The sequence below is a fragment of the Paramisgurnus dabryanus genome, chromosome 16 (genome assembly GCF_030506205.2).
Source record: "Paramisgurnus dabryanus chromosome 16, PD_genome_1.1, whole genome shotgun sequence".
Taxonomy (NCBI): domain Eukaryota; kingdom Metazoa; phylum Chordata; class Actinopteri; order Cypriniformes; family Cobitidae; genus Paramisgurnus; species Paramisgurnus dabryanus.
In genome coordinates, this window is record NC_133352.1 from 9,804,563 (window position 1) to 9,820,272 (window position 15,710).

At 39.2% G+C, this 15,710-nt stretch overlaps 1 protein-coding gene across 1 annotated transcript; it reads right to left on the reverse strand.

The window, feature by feature from the left end:
• Window positions 1-523: 523 nt before the first annotated feature.
• On the reverse strand, window positions 524-4,646 carry LOC135749362 (uncharacterized). The gene is made up of 8 exons (XM_065267959.2): window positions 4,514-4,646; window positions 4,339-4,429; window positions 4,141-4,257; window positions 3,968-4,043; window positions 3,618-3,875; window positions 3,229-3,400; window positions 2,697-2,845; window positions 524-2,619 (listed from the first exon to the last, which is right to left on the reverse strand). Exons 1-7 carry the CDS (start codon window positions 4,546-4,548, stop codon window positions 2,701-2,703), a joined length of 894 nt encoding a protein of 297 aa, XP_065124031.2. The 5' UTR covers window positions 4,549-4,646; the 3' UTR covers window positions 524-2,619; window positions 2,697-2,700.
• Window positions 4,647-15,710: the final 11,064 nt, after the last annotated feature.

Sequence of the window (15,710 nt, forward strand, 5' to 3'; positions counted from 1 at the left end):
TTTTTTAATGATTAATGGGAGTATTTAGGCGTAACGTGCAATAAACCAATGAGAGTCTCATCTCTCATCTGCTTTAAAAGCCAGTTGTGCTGGCACTATGTCTAATCCCTATTTAGATGCCGGACTTTGTAAACTGAAAAACTAAGCGGAAGAAGATCCCCAGTTTAAGATTAATGTTAAATAATTGTGTTGTTTTACACTTGTATTGAAATTGTTATTTTTTATTAAAACCTTTAAAACACGTTTTTTTTTTTAGTTATGGGAGTAAAAGAGCATGCTTTTAATTGCTTTAAATGTATTGCTATCCAATATCATCAAAAATAATTTACAAGTATGTAAGAAAAGGTTTGTACTCTGAAAATACTTTATTTGTAACAAACAGGAGATAAATAATTTACAAACGGCTCTCCGCACGTTTCAGCACTTGGAAAGCGTTTTTTTTAACATTACTTAAAAATGTTTCTCATCTCACCATATCCACAGGTACAGATCATATACAATAAATCTGTGAGGTAGCATTTAAAAAAAACAAAGGTTTTAGATAATGGCGTAGTCTATTTTAGTTGCCTCAAAATAGCAACGCGCCAACAATGCGCCTGAACACACCTTGTTTTCAGACCAGAACGCCCATGGGCGCAAAAGGGGGCACAAATGCATTTGCTATTTAAACATAGTTGTGGTATGAACTCTGCTATTCTCTTTAAAATAATTTTTAAAGAGCAAGTTGTAAGTTAAACCACCCATTTACTCGAAGTACAGAAAAATACTGTAGGAAATAGATTTAAAAAAAATATATTTCTAAATGCACTAATTAGGCTTCTGGAGTCATTTTTGTAAGAAAATTTTAGACCCGCCTCTAAAAACCGCCAAACTGGAAGTGACATCATCAGAGGCACACGATGTAGCGCAATGACAGTTTTTCGGATGCTGAGGAAGTAGTAAATGTTTATTCTTACTCATATGATGGACCACAGCCTTACAATTATGAGCCAGTTATGCAGCCAAGAGAGCAGGGACAAGCCAGGATTAGACAGGTCGGTCAAAGGAGACAAATTGAGTTTTGGTGTGAGGAGAACCAGTGGAGAACTGGGCAGGTTTCATGGTTTGAGATCAGTGTTTATAGATACATACACGTCAGGTAACGAGATGTAATATGTGCTCAGATCATAAAATTGGACAGATTATCATCATTAATCATGCAATAGCAAAGAAAATACTGGTCATCTAGTGTTGCTACCTACCAGTAACATAAACTAGTAAGTGTTGAGCAGGTGTAATGTCATTCGTTAATATCCCTCCCCACTTACGTTACGTGATGCAGCGGTTTCTCATCACAGCAGGAGAGGGACAGGAGCATTTACCCGAAACCCGTTCTTGTTTAATAGGTGCTTGTGTGGGAAATGTGTGCCTATGGTCACAGCTGAGGAAAGTCAGTGCTGCAGGGAGTTGGATGCATACTGGGCATTGGTGGAAAACGTCACCCCCAGACTTCAAGTACAGTGCCTGACTCTGCATCCGGGCTTTGAGGCGTGTTGTCTAAATCCATATGTGCTACAGATAGCCTACATGCACTTTAGACAGGGACATGGACCTCTCCAGGCCAGCAGAAATGAGTAGGTTTAGGGCAGAGATAATGTTTTACTATTACCAATTTATGTAGTACCTAGTAAGGGATAGTAAATTTAACTAATTTGATGTGTGTAAGGGATAGTAAATTTAACTAATTGGTATATTAAAACAATCTGAATGAATTTGTTTTTAATTACAAGTTGTGTATATCACACTTTTGATGCCACTGTTATAAGACAATAATTAAATATTTTGTCCCCATCTCCAGACAGTACCGCTACACAGCATACAGGCAGGTTGTCCGCTGGGCCTATGGTGTTCTGGGCAGACACTTTAGAAAGCCATTACCTGCATGTGTTGTGTCCGCTATTAGAAGCCAGTTTCCGGAGGAAGGTGGTCTTTATAAAGGCTTTGAATGGCCCCATTTTGGTGATGAATAAAACAAAGAAATTACTATTTGTCTTATTTTACCATAGTTTACATCAAATATAAACCAAGCAGATCTGGATGTGTGGTAAATTAAATTCAGTTTTTATTTATGTAGCACCTAGAGAGAAATATACCATCTCACCCGTTTAAAAGCGTTTCATAATTGTTCAGTAACTTCAGTAATTTGGGAGATTATCACAGCAATGCGCTAAGGCAGTGGTTCTCAAACTTTCTCGGCACCCCTTCGTGCCCCCCCAAAGAAAGTGTATGACACAAAACATTGCGAAACTTAAAATTTGAAGTAAACAAAAAATTACATTACACACACACTGTAGTGGTATTGGTTAGTAGCCTTATTTTTCTGAGGTTTAATTACACAGAATTTATGATGTTTTTATTTTATAAGAAGTCATTAACCTGGGGCCCCCTGGTACCATCTCAGTGCCCCCAGTTTGAGAACCACTTTATATAAGCCAACAGCCTCATCCTTGTCGATCCTCTGGTAGGAGCTGGAGAGGGGTGCAGGTGCATTTAAAAACAGAACAGTGCTGGATTCTCGTAGACTCTGTGGTGACCTTGAATATTCCACTCTAAGAGACTCCATGAGGGATGATGCATATGCTGGGGGAAGGAGGCACAAGTTTAGATCGTGGTTTGATTTACTTAATTATATTTAGGAACTAACTGAAACTGCTTACTGTATTATGGCTTTTCCTTAACAGGACGGACTACCCAGCCACCTTTGCGGAACCTAGGGTAGCGAACAGCATAACGCGCCTCACCATCACTGGTTTGAGCATCTTGTCTGTCGGCGTTGTGGTTAAAGTGCAGGGCCGCAAGGAGAAGTCTGTAAAAAAAGGATAATTTCTACCCATTACAAGTTGTACATATGTGAATAAACCCAGAAGTAAAAACAACACACAGAAAATGTGGAAAACACTTATATATAGTGAGAGAATATTAAAATATAAAACATTCCTACTACCTGTTCATGGGGTACAACAAGATAATGCAGTTTTGAAAAAATTTGGATTTCCAAGGTTTTAATTTCTTTGTTCAAGCTCTTTGAAGTGGTGGTGATTCAAATTTATATAATTTTTTGAGAGCTTTATGCAATGCTGTTGTTCAAACATAAATAAGCTTGTAATCATTTGCTGCAAATTTAATGAAAGATGGGCTGGCGTGCATTAGTTTCAGAGGGTGCTCATTCTTTCATCATAACATACTAACCTGCTGTACATTCCAAGGAAGGAGAACCCAGTGTGTTTTGGTGCAAAGTGCAGCATGAGAGAGTGAAATGCCTCTAGTGAAAAGGTCTGATGCTGTGGGGACAACTGACGAACATCCTTTACCAGCGCTATTCTAGAAGCTATACTCTCCAGTTTAACTGCTACAGTTGATCCTACAGAAACACACATTTTGTTTTTACAATGAAATGATGTTAAAATGAGTATGTAGTGCACTTACACTGGATAATGTGAATGTTGAGTATGCAAGAAATAACCAGATGTATTTTAGACTTAGGTATCTGAAATGTCAAACAGCCGTTATTTGGAAAACAAGCACAATGATGTTTCTCTATAAATTTGCAGCCACATAATGAACCTAGTAGGTTGTACCTGGTTCCAGCCACGCCTTGTTTCTTGCTTCCCCCTCTAGAGGTAGATGTGCACCGCAGGGAAATGTAGGAGTGTCATGTACGTGGATGTCCTGAACATGGTTGACCATACTTTTCCCCTTAGCCTCCATCACATCTGCATCTCCATTAGGACTGGAAGCTGCAGTCCAGTAGAGATGGTTAATTACAGCTGGCCTCCACAGCTTCAGATCTTCACAATCCCTGTACTTTGCAGCAGCATCCAAAGCTTTCCCTACACCTGTTTCAGAACAGACACATACAACATTACAAAATGTTAAAAAAGTAAAATGTAATTATAGGCAACCTAAAATAAAATACCTACACACTTACTTTTGCCAATATGCCATATGTCAAAGAAATGGTTAGTTCCCTTTGAACACAACTCCTCCCGCACCCATTTGGCAACCTAAAACATGGGACACAACACATAGATAAGAAAAAAATTTAAGCTGTAAATATAGTCAGCAGAATAATATTTTGTGTGTACATGTTCGTGTCTTTACTTGCTGATTTCTGTCTGTGATGAGGGCTGACACTTGCATATTTTGCTCAGTCAGAAACCTTATGCGGCGCTTTAGACCCTCTAACTCACACCAGCTGCTACTTGGGACTTCTGAGCTCTGTATAAAAAAATTTCACCATGTCACTATGTTACATCAGATGGGTGATACTGATATGTGTGTTTCATAACATGAACTTACCTGTACAAGCTGAACATCTAAAACCTTGTTTATTCGATCTTCGATCAAAGAATATGTGCCGTACTTTGCACAATGGCCAGGAGAATCTGACCTACGAATGGCAAGAACAGTTTAAGTAAGTATTTAAGCACAAAAATAATACATTGAACAATATTAAGCTATATAAGTGTGCAACCTGCAGTCACCAGACAGGATCAGTCCCCCACTCATCTCCTTCAGATCTCTTATTATTCCTGCCTGTTCATTCTGCCACGCCTTAATGACAGTAGGAATTGTATACAATCGCTGATGGCGGAAGAAGGTGTTGACAGTGATGCACTGAAGCTCAAAGAGTTTCAACATCCTGATGGTTTGGGTAGCCATGCAACCTGAAAAGTGTATTGCCCCGCTCATTAAGAGGTTGCATGCTGGCATATTGCGATGCAGCATTGGCTGGTTCTGCCAGAAACGCTGGTACCCACATGCTGCACAGACCTAAGAAATGTATTTAAAGGGCAAAAAATTACTATAAAAACAAAAATGTATGTAAAGAAAATAAAAAATACAAGTTTGGGAAGTTTTTTTTACAAAATAATAAACAGCCCTTACCTGCTTTACTTTTAAAAAAGTTCCCTCCTGCTTCTCAACATTTCCTTGCGTTTTTCCAGAACAGGCTGGGCAAATTGTAAAGAGAGACATCAGCTGGCTTCGGCACACAATGAACTTGTCAGCAGCACCGAATAAAAGAAGGACATTATTTTTGACTTGACATAATTTGGTTAATACAGATAATCTAAAGGTAAAATAATAAATTCTTACATATGATCAGGGGGAGTTTCCTGCAGTGTTTCCTCCTCAAATGAATCACTTGTCTTTTCACCTTCTGGTGTCCACAACACATCATCAGGTTCGTCCATGAAAAGAGAGGATGAATCATCATCGCTGTGCACAGGACTGGTAGATGGAGCGGATGTTTTTGTCTGAGTCCCCACACTAACCATCTTGGGCTTGGGCTCTACAGCTACCGTATAACAAAAACAGGTCCAGCTTTACAGAAAAACAGGTCTACCTTATAGAATTTTGTAACAGCATATCACTGCTTAGGTACCGCTGTCAAATCCAACAACAACTCTGTCACACAATCTAAATGTGTTAATTTAGTTGTTTAAAAATGAAAATGAGAAATAGTGCATCATACAGAAATATTTTACTATGTATTTGCCCTCTCGCATTTTGTAAACAGATGGTGGCATGTACAACTACTTTTAGATATGACTCCTGATAATCTACCTGATGAACGATGTAAAGGTCTCAGGTTACACTGTGAGCCAAAGTCATGTACTGATGACACAGGGAGTCAGCAAGCACTGCAGCACAACAACTTATAAACAAAACCACATGAAAATACATTATGAATTAGTTGTAGAACGTAACTAAACTGTAACTACACATTATAATATTGTCAAACTGAAAGTACAAGAATGATTTCAATAATTAGATGAAACGTGATGTGGATAAGTTGTTAAGCACGACCGCGACGGTGAACGTGATTTCAGAAATTATGATGTGATCCTGGATCAACATCATTGTTGGTAACGTTAATGGGTCTTGGTTGGTAATTTGAGGGTTTAAAATAGGGTTTGATTTAAGGGTAAGATTTGGTATGTCTGATTAAAACGTAGATCCAGGATCACATTTTTACTCACAGTGACCACGCAGCTACACATCACGTTTTATCTAATTATTATAATAATAATGTTTAAAAACAAAACTTACTGTGCACAGTGTGCGTTTTCGTTCAGCTGCACCTCTGACAGACCCATTACCATCCTTTTTCCCGCCGGCGCCATCACCACGTGCTGACGACGACAGACCGGGCGGACTTGATGGACGTGCTGCGTGCACCGAAGGAACCGCACCAACTCTGAGTCTCACAAAGTTTTTGCTTCGGTAGCCCATGTTGAATTCCATCATATCGCTGTCATTATAATCCTCCGGCCTAAAGTGAACGCTGCCCACTACCGCGTTTTTCGATACAGATGCAGAAGTGAAATCCCGTCTCCTCATCTGCACAAAACACACCCAGGCACGGAAGACAGCGCCGTCCTTGGTCTTTTTGCGGAAGACGCGATGTCCTGACAGACTGGAATTTGTGCAACCTCCACAAACACAATGATTTACCATGACGATGATAAACCGAAAACCAAAACTATCGAGAACACACCAAATTGCGACTGCTTTCACTGAATTCCAACCTACTCTGCACTGAGCCAGGGTACAGCCTGTCAGACACTGCGCCTCTGATTACGTAATATGACGCGTTGTTGAAAAAAAAACGGGTCACATTTTTTACAAAATTTATGCGCTCAGAGTCTTGTTAAAATTTTTTACTTTCGCATTTAAGTTTTATATGGTACTTTCATACAAGGTTATATATTTATCTCACAAAAAATGTAACCTGCAATATGCACTTTAAAAACTACATTTTTAAAGTTAAAGTTATAGCAGAAATAAGATTAATGTTTGACGTTTTTAAAACTCTGTCTTTAATTTCAATAATGGTGATCTCTGTACTAAATCAAGGTGCCTGCAGCAAGGCATACTCACAACAAAAATCCCAGAGTGTGGAAGACATGATTGCTGTCACCATAAAACATGTTCCAGATTATGACAAAAAAAGTTAAAGGAATAGTCTACTCATTTTCAATATTAAAATATGTTATTACCTTAACTAAGAAGAGTTGATACATCCCTCTATCATCTGTGTGCGTGCACGTAAGCGCTGGGGCACGCTGCGACACTTCGATAGCATTTAGCTTAGCCCCATTCATTCAATGGTACCACTCAGAGATAAAGTTAGAAGTGACCAAACACATCAACGTTTTTCCTATTTAAGACGAGTAGTTATACGAGTTTGGTGGTACAAAATAAAACGTAGCGCTTTTCTTAGCGGATTTAAAAGAGGAACTACATTGTATGGCGGAACAGCAATTTTGGGAGTACTTCAACTCGCATGAAAAATCCGCTCCCCTTCTCCCTCTCATAATGGGAGAGGGAGGGTGTTACTGCGCCGAGTCGAAGTACTCCCAAAAGTGCTGTTCTGTTCTGCAAGCATGTGAAAAAATAGGTAATTGAAATTTGGCTCCCTTGTGATGTCAGAAGGGATAATACCACCCCTTAATCTGCACTATCATCATATCAACTTTATTCAAGACACAAAGGTCCATAGAGACAACACTATACAAAAATAAAACATACAAAACATTAAGAATGAAGCAAATAAAGCATCATTAAAACATATACAGGCTACGGGTCCAATGTTTCCAAAAGCAGGACGTATACCTTGTGTCACTCTTAGAAACATCAACTAAGGACACAATAATCATATTCTTAGATCCTGTTAGTCTGCACATGAATCTATACATAAAATTTCTTAAGACAGCGTTAAAAGTGGGCACATTATTAGACACAAACATTGCACTGGCACTACTCCACCTAGGAATTTTAAGCACAATTCTCAGTGCATCATTATAAGCCACTTGGAGTTTTTTCATTTTTGACTCACTAAAATTACACCACAGGTGGGACGTGTACAATGGAGTGCAATAAGTTTTAAAGAGTGAGATTTTATCATCAGGAGTGCACATTTGAAATTTGTGTGCCAGCATGTTTGCCTGCCCATACAGTTTTCCACACTGACGCTGCAAATCATCATCATCACAGAGGTCATCTCTTATCACATGTCCCAGATATTTAACTTTCTTTACAACCTTTAAAGGTTCACCTGCCAATGAAAAAGAGGGATAGGCACACTTCATATCCTCTTTGGTTCTGGCGATTAATACCACACTCTTCAAAGAGTTAAATTTTATATCAAACATAAGTCCATATTGAGAACATATTCTAAGAAGTTGCTGCAGACCAGCACTGGAAGGAGACAGTACCACCAAATCATCAGCATAAAGCATATGATTGATGAGACTATCCCCCACCAAGCAGCCAGTTCTACAGCACTTCAATTCCCTTGATAGGTTATCCATATACAGATTAAACAGCAGCGGGGACAGAATTCCTCCCTGCCGCACTCCATTAGAGACATAAAAGGGTGTTGACAAACTCATCCCCCACCTAACTTGCATAGTTTGGTGAGAGTACCAGAACTGCAGAATCCTGATTAAGTAAGAGGGGACACCGCGATCATATAGTTTACCAAACAGTTTCCCATGATTGATACGGTCAAAAGCCTTTGAGGCATCCAGGAAACACATGAAGACTGTGCTATTGCGTGATCTGTACCTATGGACAATTTCTTTAAGTGCATAAATACAGAGATCAGTTCCATGCTTGTTCTTAAAACCAAACTGATAATCTGTCGACACTAAGTGTTCTGCAAGCCTATCCATAATAATCCCTTCTAGTACCTTGGAGAGTATACTTGCAATTGCAATAGGTCTATAGTTATCTATACTAGTTAATTTACCCGTCTTGTTTTTAACTACAGGCACTAACAAGACAGATAACATGGATCCAGGAAGTATGCCATGCTTCATTAACCCAGAAAAACATAAAGAAAGTAAAACTGAAATATTTTGGCTAGCATATTTCAAATGTTCTCCTGTTATTCTATCCTGCCCACAGGCTTTATTCATTTTAAGCTTGTCAATAGCATAACATACTTCCTCCGGCCTGATGACTACGTCATCACTGTAAGGTATCTCGCCCATGTTAAAAACATCACTCTTCACACAGTTAAAAATGTTCTCATAGTGTCTCCTCCAAAGCTCTGCAATGTTTCCAGGTTAAGTAATGCCATCAATACTAGAAGGCAGTGGCATTTTGCTGTTGTTAACCACTTTCACCTCCTTCCAGAACTCATAAACATTATTAGTTTGCAATTTTCTCGCCATAGAGTTCGCCCTCATAGTCTGCTCGTTTCTTTTTATAAAACGCACAGCATATTTGAACCTAGCATTAGACCTTACCTTGTGCTCACAGACTGGGCCATGCCTAGGTTTGCCTGCTAAGACCCAACTTCTAAATGCATCTCTTGCTTCCATATGAACATCATGGACATAGTCATTCCAACCTGGTCTTACAATATGTTGTTTCACCACTTTACTTCTTAGTGGTTCACTTCCATCAACTAAACCTTTTACAATTCTATCATACATTGCACATAGGTCATTATTATGACTTACATTCAGACAATTGCTATCCACACACATAATTGCATCAACAGGTACCTCAATATTTCTCATGTGCAAATCAATCATTAACTTGTAATATTGCAGGTCATCTTCTGTAAGCCTTGTCCAGTCCAATGTCTCACCTGATTTATGGCTGTCACTACAAACAAGCTCAGGTAGACCCTTAACATTTATGAACATAGAGACAGGAATGTGGTCTGCTGTAGCCAAACCATATAGAATCTCAACCTCCTCTATGCAATCATGTGCATCAGCTGTAGATATACAATGGTCCAGCCAGGATGTAGTATGCCAAGCTTCACTCACATGTGTATAGCTATCAGCTGGCAGTAATTCCTTAGTGGATAGAATAACTTTGTTATCTTTGCAGAATTGTGTCAAATGTTGACCAAAAAGTGAATTAGTATCTGATATATCAGCATTTAAATCCCCCATAACAAATATGGATGTATATTCACTTTCCCTTAAGTAAGACCCTATATAAGCAAGCTTATTCAAGTACTCATTTTCATTTTTGTGACATTCATATGGAGTGTATACATTTAAAATTATAAAAACATTCTTATTATGCACCACCTTAATTCCCATGCACCAGTCCACATCTAACCTAATCACCGTGACCAAGGGGTCAAGTTTCTTGTGCCAGAATATGGCCACACCTCCTGGGATCCTGCCACGCAGAATTGTAGTGTTTAGGTCTGTCGTGGATTCCCCTGCCCCATGAAAATCATTATGCACAGTGTTAAGTTTTTCCAAATCTTGAATAGCTAAAAAAGTCTCTTGCAAACACACCACATCAGCATTCTCAAAGAGCTCGTCAATAACAACGCGTTGGGCTCTCGCTCCAGCACCCTGTCCAAGTTGCAGACCACGGGAGTTATAAGACACGACTCTCATAACAGTTTATCATCATTTAACATGCATGGGATGCCCTTGGCTCGAGCGCACTCATCCCTGTGTCAAGAGGTGCTTTAACTCTAGGCTTGCGATTCTCATAGAAGCGCCTTACATAGGTCCCTTCTGGCCACCGCTGCGGTGCATACATCTCTGCTACTTCCTTGCATTCAGCTGTAACTTTGAAAGAGCTATAGCATGTATACTCAGTACCAATCTTCTGACACATCACATCTCTGGAAAGTTGTTCTTTTAGATAACTAGCCAAAGTCTCTGAATCTAGGTCAGGAGCAAGCTTTGTCACAAACACACTCACCAGCTTAGTTGTCACTGCATGTATGTTCCCCACTGCACCAGTTCCAACTATTCCATAGGTCTTCTTCTCTCTGGGAGGATTATTGTTCTTGTTCTGTACTGCAGCAGTAAATTGTTTTCCAGAGCGTTGCTTGCGCTTGCCATGCTTAAGTACACGGCTCCATGCAGGGGACATCGCCACCTCAATTCCCTCGCCAACGAACTCCTCAGTGACAGGCAACGCCAAAGATCTGGATACAGGCTCCCTGTGACTTAGTCCTTGAAGCTGAACCTCTTCATTGACCATAGTTGTGGCTGTATTTCCCCTGCTTGCAATGGGTTGTTCAATCACACTCAGTCGTTGGTTAATGTTTGTAGTAATTCCACGAAGATACTCACATTCAGTCGACTGCTTACTCACAGCATTCTTCATGGAGGCCAACTCCACACTTAAGCAATCAATCTTACTAACCAGGCAGGAGACATCAAGGCTATTAAAAGTCACTGATGGTAAATCATCCAAGTTATATGAAACAAAGCGAGGAACATTCTCACCAACCTCATTTAGTAGTTTTAGACAACTTTTAACATTGTTGACATCTTTTAGTTGCCCTTTGTGAGCTACACAACGCTGCCCCGTGCCAGGACACAGTTCAAACAAGACCTTCTTGGAGTTTTCAATCCACTCAGATCCAAAGTGATTTACAGCCATCAAGATAATATCATCCTGAGGCACAGTCTTCAGTTTGACAAAAAGGAAGCTTAACAGTTCATCTTCCACTATAGTTTTGCCATCAATAGTGGTGTAAATCTCAGGTTTAATCCTTTGTTTGATAACATGCCGTGCTGCTGTATCATCTGTGGCGGCCATCTTGCCACAGCACCCCATTTCATGCAGAGATAAACTCATTTGCATTTAAAGGGAGACACCAAAAACATTTTTGCTCACACCTACAAAGTGGCAATTTTGAGCTAGAACTTCACATACGTACTCTGGGACACCAAAGATTTATTTGACTTGTCCCCTTTAACTGTCAGCTAAAAAACACACATTTATTAATTTGATAAATACAACATTTATTAATGTTCTTAAATGCAGATTTAAGCAGATTTAAAGCAGATAAGTTCAGATTTAAGCAGAAAAAAGCAGATTTAAGCAAAAGTTAACATTTGTACTCGTACTTGAACACACTCTGAGATTGAGTCACCCCAGCAATCAGTCCGTCATCCGAGTTGAGTGCACTAAAAGCCCAAAAAATACTTTGCTGCCGTCACAGGCTTTATATTGCACACGAGACAGAGCCGGTGACCAGCAGCGGAGGGTGAACAACAATAGATGTTGAGATTAAGAAATGATGTTTACTCAGCGCACATCATGCATACACTGGCAGAGGCACAGCTGTACATTTGCTAAGGGGTATCTAAGCTTCTGGGGTGTTGGGTGTAACCCCCACGTCGACTTTTTTTATGTCTGTTGCACCATCTGAAACTACGACCAGGCGCAGCTACGCTGAGTGTTGACTATGAGCATCCTTGCGTATGTGTTTAAATACAGTGATATTGAGACGCCATTTGTGTTATTATGGTTATAAATTTACATTTACTGGTACCATGACAATACAGAGCTTTCCATCCTCACACGTTTGCCAGTGCACTCTCCCTCAAGATGTGTGCGTCACGTGCAGACCCATCAAATACAACCTGCACATTAAACTAAGCATTAGATGATAATAGGCTGTAAATGTTTTGCAGGCTTTTGACACTGTGTTCGTAAAAACAACCACACCATCATGTACTTGAAAATGTCTGATTTATTTAGATAGAAATTGGCCAAATGCATAATCAAATAAACAAGAATTTCCTTGGATAACAGCAAATAGTCAATGTAACAACTGATGACTGCTGGCACACAAACCCATTATATTGAAATAAAAATCCATTATATTGTCAGAGGAACAAATAAAAAAATGAACTTCCAAATATATATTTATTTTATTTGGTTGGTTGCAATCTTTCCCCTCTTTTATGACCTTTCTTGAGCTGACTGTGCAGAATTCTTTAGAGCGCTCTGTAAAAAAAAACTTCATTTCCCATAAATCTGTGCGTTTGTGAGTAGACGTCACAGTTACGTCACTGCAGGCTGCTCGTGTAATATGGTGGCAGGAAAACAGAAGAAATTAGTTACACAACAAGTGAAACAAGCAAGATAACTCACTAGAAAATGTCTTGTTGTGCTGTCGAGTGTCAGAATAGGAATGCCAAAAAAAGGTGACCTTCATTTTTATAGAATACCATTGTCGAAGACACTATTTGAAGATAAACGTAGGTGTTTATGGTTGAAATAAGCCCTTAAATGTACAGACTGGAGTGAAATCATTTGGAAATCGTTTAATAATTAGAATAGAAAGTAATTAGAGAAGATGTCCGGTGTTCTGTCGAAGTCTGATCCCACCCACCCTGGACCCCTACCAGTTTGCATATCGAGCCAAACGATCTACAGAGGATGCAATCTCCTATGCCCTTCATCTAGCCCTTACCCACCTGGACAAAAAAGACACATATGTGAGAATGCTATTCATAGACTTCAGTTCAGCATTCAACACAATCATTCCACAACAACTCATTTGCAAACTTCACAAACTAGGACTAAGTATTTCACTTTGCAATTGGATACTGGACTTCCTCAGTCAGAGGTCTCAAGAAGTGAGTGTTGGCAACAACACCTACACCTCAAGCAGCATCAAACTGAGCACAGGGGCACCTCAAGGCTGCGTGCTCAGTCCGCTGCTCTTCACGCTGCTGACACACGACTGCACAACAACTCATAACACTAACCACATTATTAAGTTGGCGGATGACACAACTCTGGTGGGTCTCATCACCAAGGGAGACGAGACTCACTACAGGAAGGAGGTGGACCTTCTGACCACGTGGTGCAGAAACAACAACCTCCTGCTGAACGTCAGCAAAACTAAAGAAATTATTGTTGAATTCCGGAGAGGTAACAATGAACACCTGCAACTATCCATCGACGGTGCCGATGTAGAGAGAGTGAGCAGCACCAAATTCCTGGGAGTGCACATGAGAGAAGACCTCTACTGGACCACCAACACTGCATCTCTGGTGAAGAAGGCTCAGCAGCGTCTCTACTTCCTGCGCAGACTCAGACGAGCAAGGGCTCCTCCATTCATCATGAGCACTTTATACAGAGGTACCATTGAAAGCATCCTTTCCAGCTGCATCACTGTGTGGGGTGGGAGCTGCACTGAATATAACAGGAAAGCTCTTCAGCGCATAGTCAATACAGCCAGAAAGATCATTGGTGCCCCACTTCCCACTCTGCAAGACATATACACCACCCGCCTCAGACGCAAAACGACCACAATTGTGAGTGACGCAAGCCACCCAGCTCACAATCTGTTCAGTCTCCTGCCATCTGGGAAGAGGTACAGGAGCCACCACTCCCGCACCACCAGACTCAGCAACAGCTTCTTCCACCATGCTGTTAGGATGCTGAACTCTTTCCCCTCAGTCACCAGGCCGTCAAGAAGATGACCCCCCCCCCCATAACTGTTCTCGTACTATCATGCCATTTGCAAACTTATTGATGCTGCCATGATTGAACTATCTTGCACTAAAATGCCATTTGCACATTTCAGATGCTGTTTTTGATATTGTCATATACTACCATGCCATTTGCACACTTTTGATGTTTGCAAACTTCAGTCTATTTTTGTAACTACATGTCTTTGTCTTCACAGTTTGATGCTGCTATGATTGAACTGTCTTGCACTACAATGCCATTTGCACACTTTTGATGTTTGCAAACTTTAGTCTAGTTCTGTAATTACATGTCTTTGTCTTCACCGTGGGATGGAGAGAAACGTAATTTCGATTGCTTTGTATGCTTGAAACATGTGAAGAATGGACAATAAAGAATAATCTAATCTAATATATGTGTTTCTTATAGCGTTCTCATCACGTTACATTTATAATTTGTTTAGAAAGATTAAAGATTTGAGTGGGTTATACTGAAAAAGCAATAATATCACCATTTATTAAATATTTTATATTTTTTCCATTTTCTATTATTTCTTTTTACCTTATACCTTATCTTTTTCCTCTTTGTTCTAAAATGTTTATATTTACATACTTAATAAATATAAAAATATAACACACACATGATGTAAAATGTTATTAATATATAAACAAGCCTATGCAAATTAATTTGTATGAAAACATAATAGTTTTATAATAGTTTAGAGCGTTGACACGTATGCTATAAATATAATAAAGAAATAATAGAAAACAAGAAAATGATGAAATATTTAATAAATGGTATTACATAAAATACAAGATAGTATTAATTAGTTTTTATATGTACTTTAGCGATTCGTACTGTAAAAAAATTGATTTACCAATAAAGAACAATACATTCAGTGCAGCATAAATGAGTACACTCACTTTTTTCTCCATTTGTTAGTAAATATCAGACAACTTTGCTGTATATTTACACAACAGTTTTATTAAACATTTATGTTTCTTAACATAAGAGTGAAAGTCACTTACCATTTTAAGGGTACGAAAAATAACAAATTTAAATCAAATGAGGTGATGTAAAAATGAGTACACCCTACAAAAAAAAAAAATATTTTGTATGGCCTCCATTCTTTTTTAAAAACAACACTAATTCTTCTCCGCTTTTATTCTTTATTCTTGTACAATGATCTCTTTCAGATCCTGGATGCTGGATGATGAATGTCGTTCTGCTTGTCTTTTTAGAACTCCCCATACCTCCCCATTCTTCTAAAATGACTTAGTGACGTTAGATGTGTGTTTTGGGTCACAATCATTTTTGAAGAAAAATATATTTCAAGAAAAATAAAAAATATTCACTTTTAAACCACAACTTCTTGTCTATCTCCGGTCCTGAAAAGCGCCAGCGCGACCTTACACAATATGTCATCACGTCAAGAGGTCACAGAGGACGAAACTACA

Coding starts and splice junctions, on each gene's coding strand:
- LOC135749362 (XM_065267959.2), bottom strand. CDS start 4,548: ATGAGTGGGGGACTGATCCTGTCTGGTGACTGCAG. Junction 4,258..4,338: donor TAGATGTTCAGCTTGTACAG/GTAAGTTCATGT, acceptor TTTTTTATACAG/AGCTCAGAAGTCCCAAGTAG. Junction 2,846..3,228: donor TTCCTTGGAATGTACAGCAG/GTTAGTATGTTA, acceptor CTTTTTTTACAG/ACTTCTCCTTGCGGCCCTGC.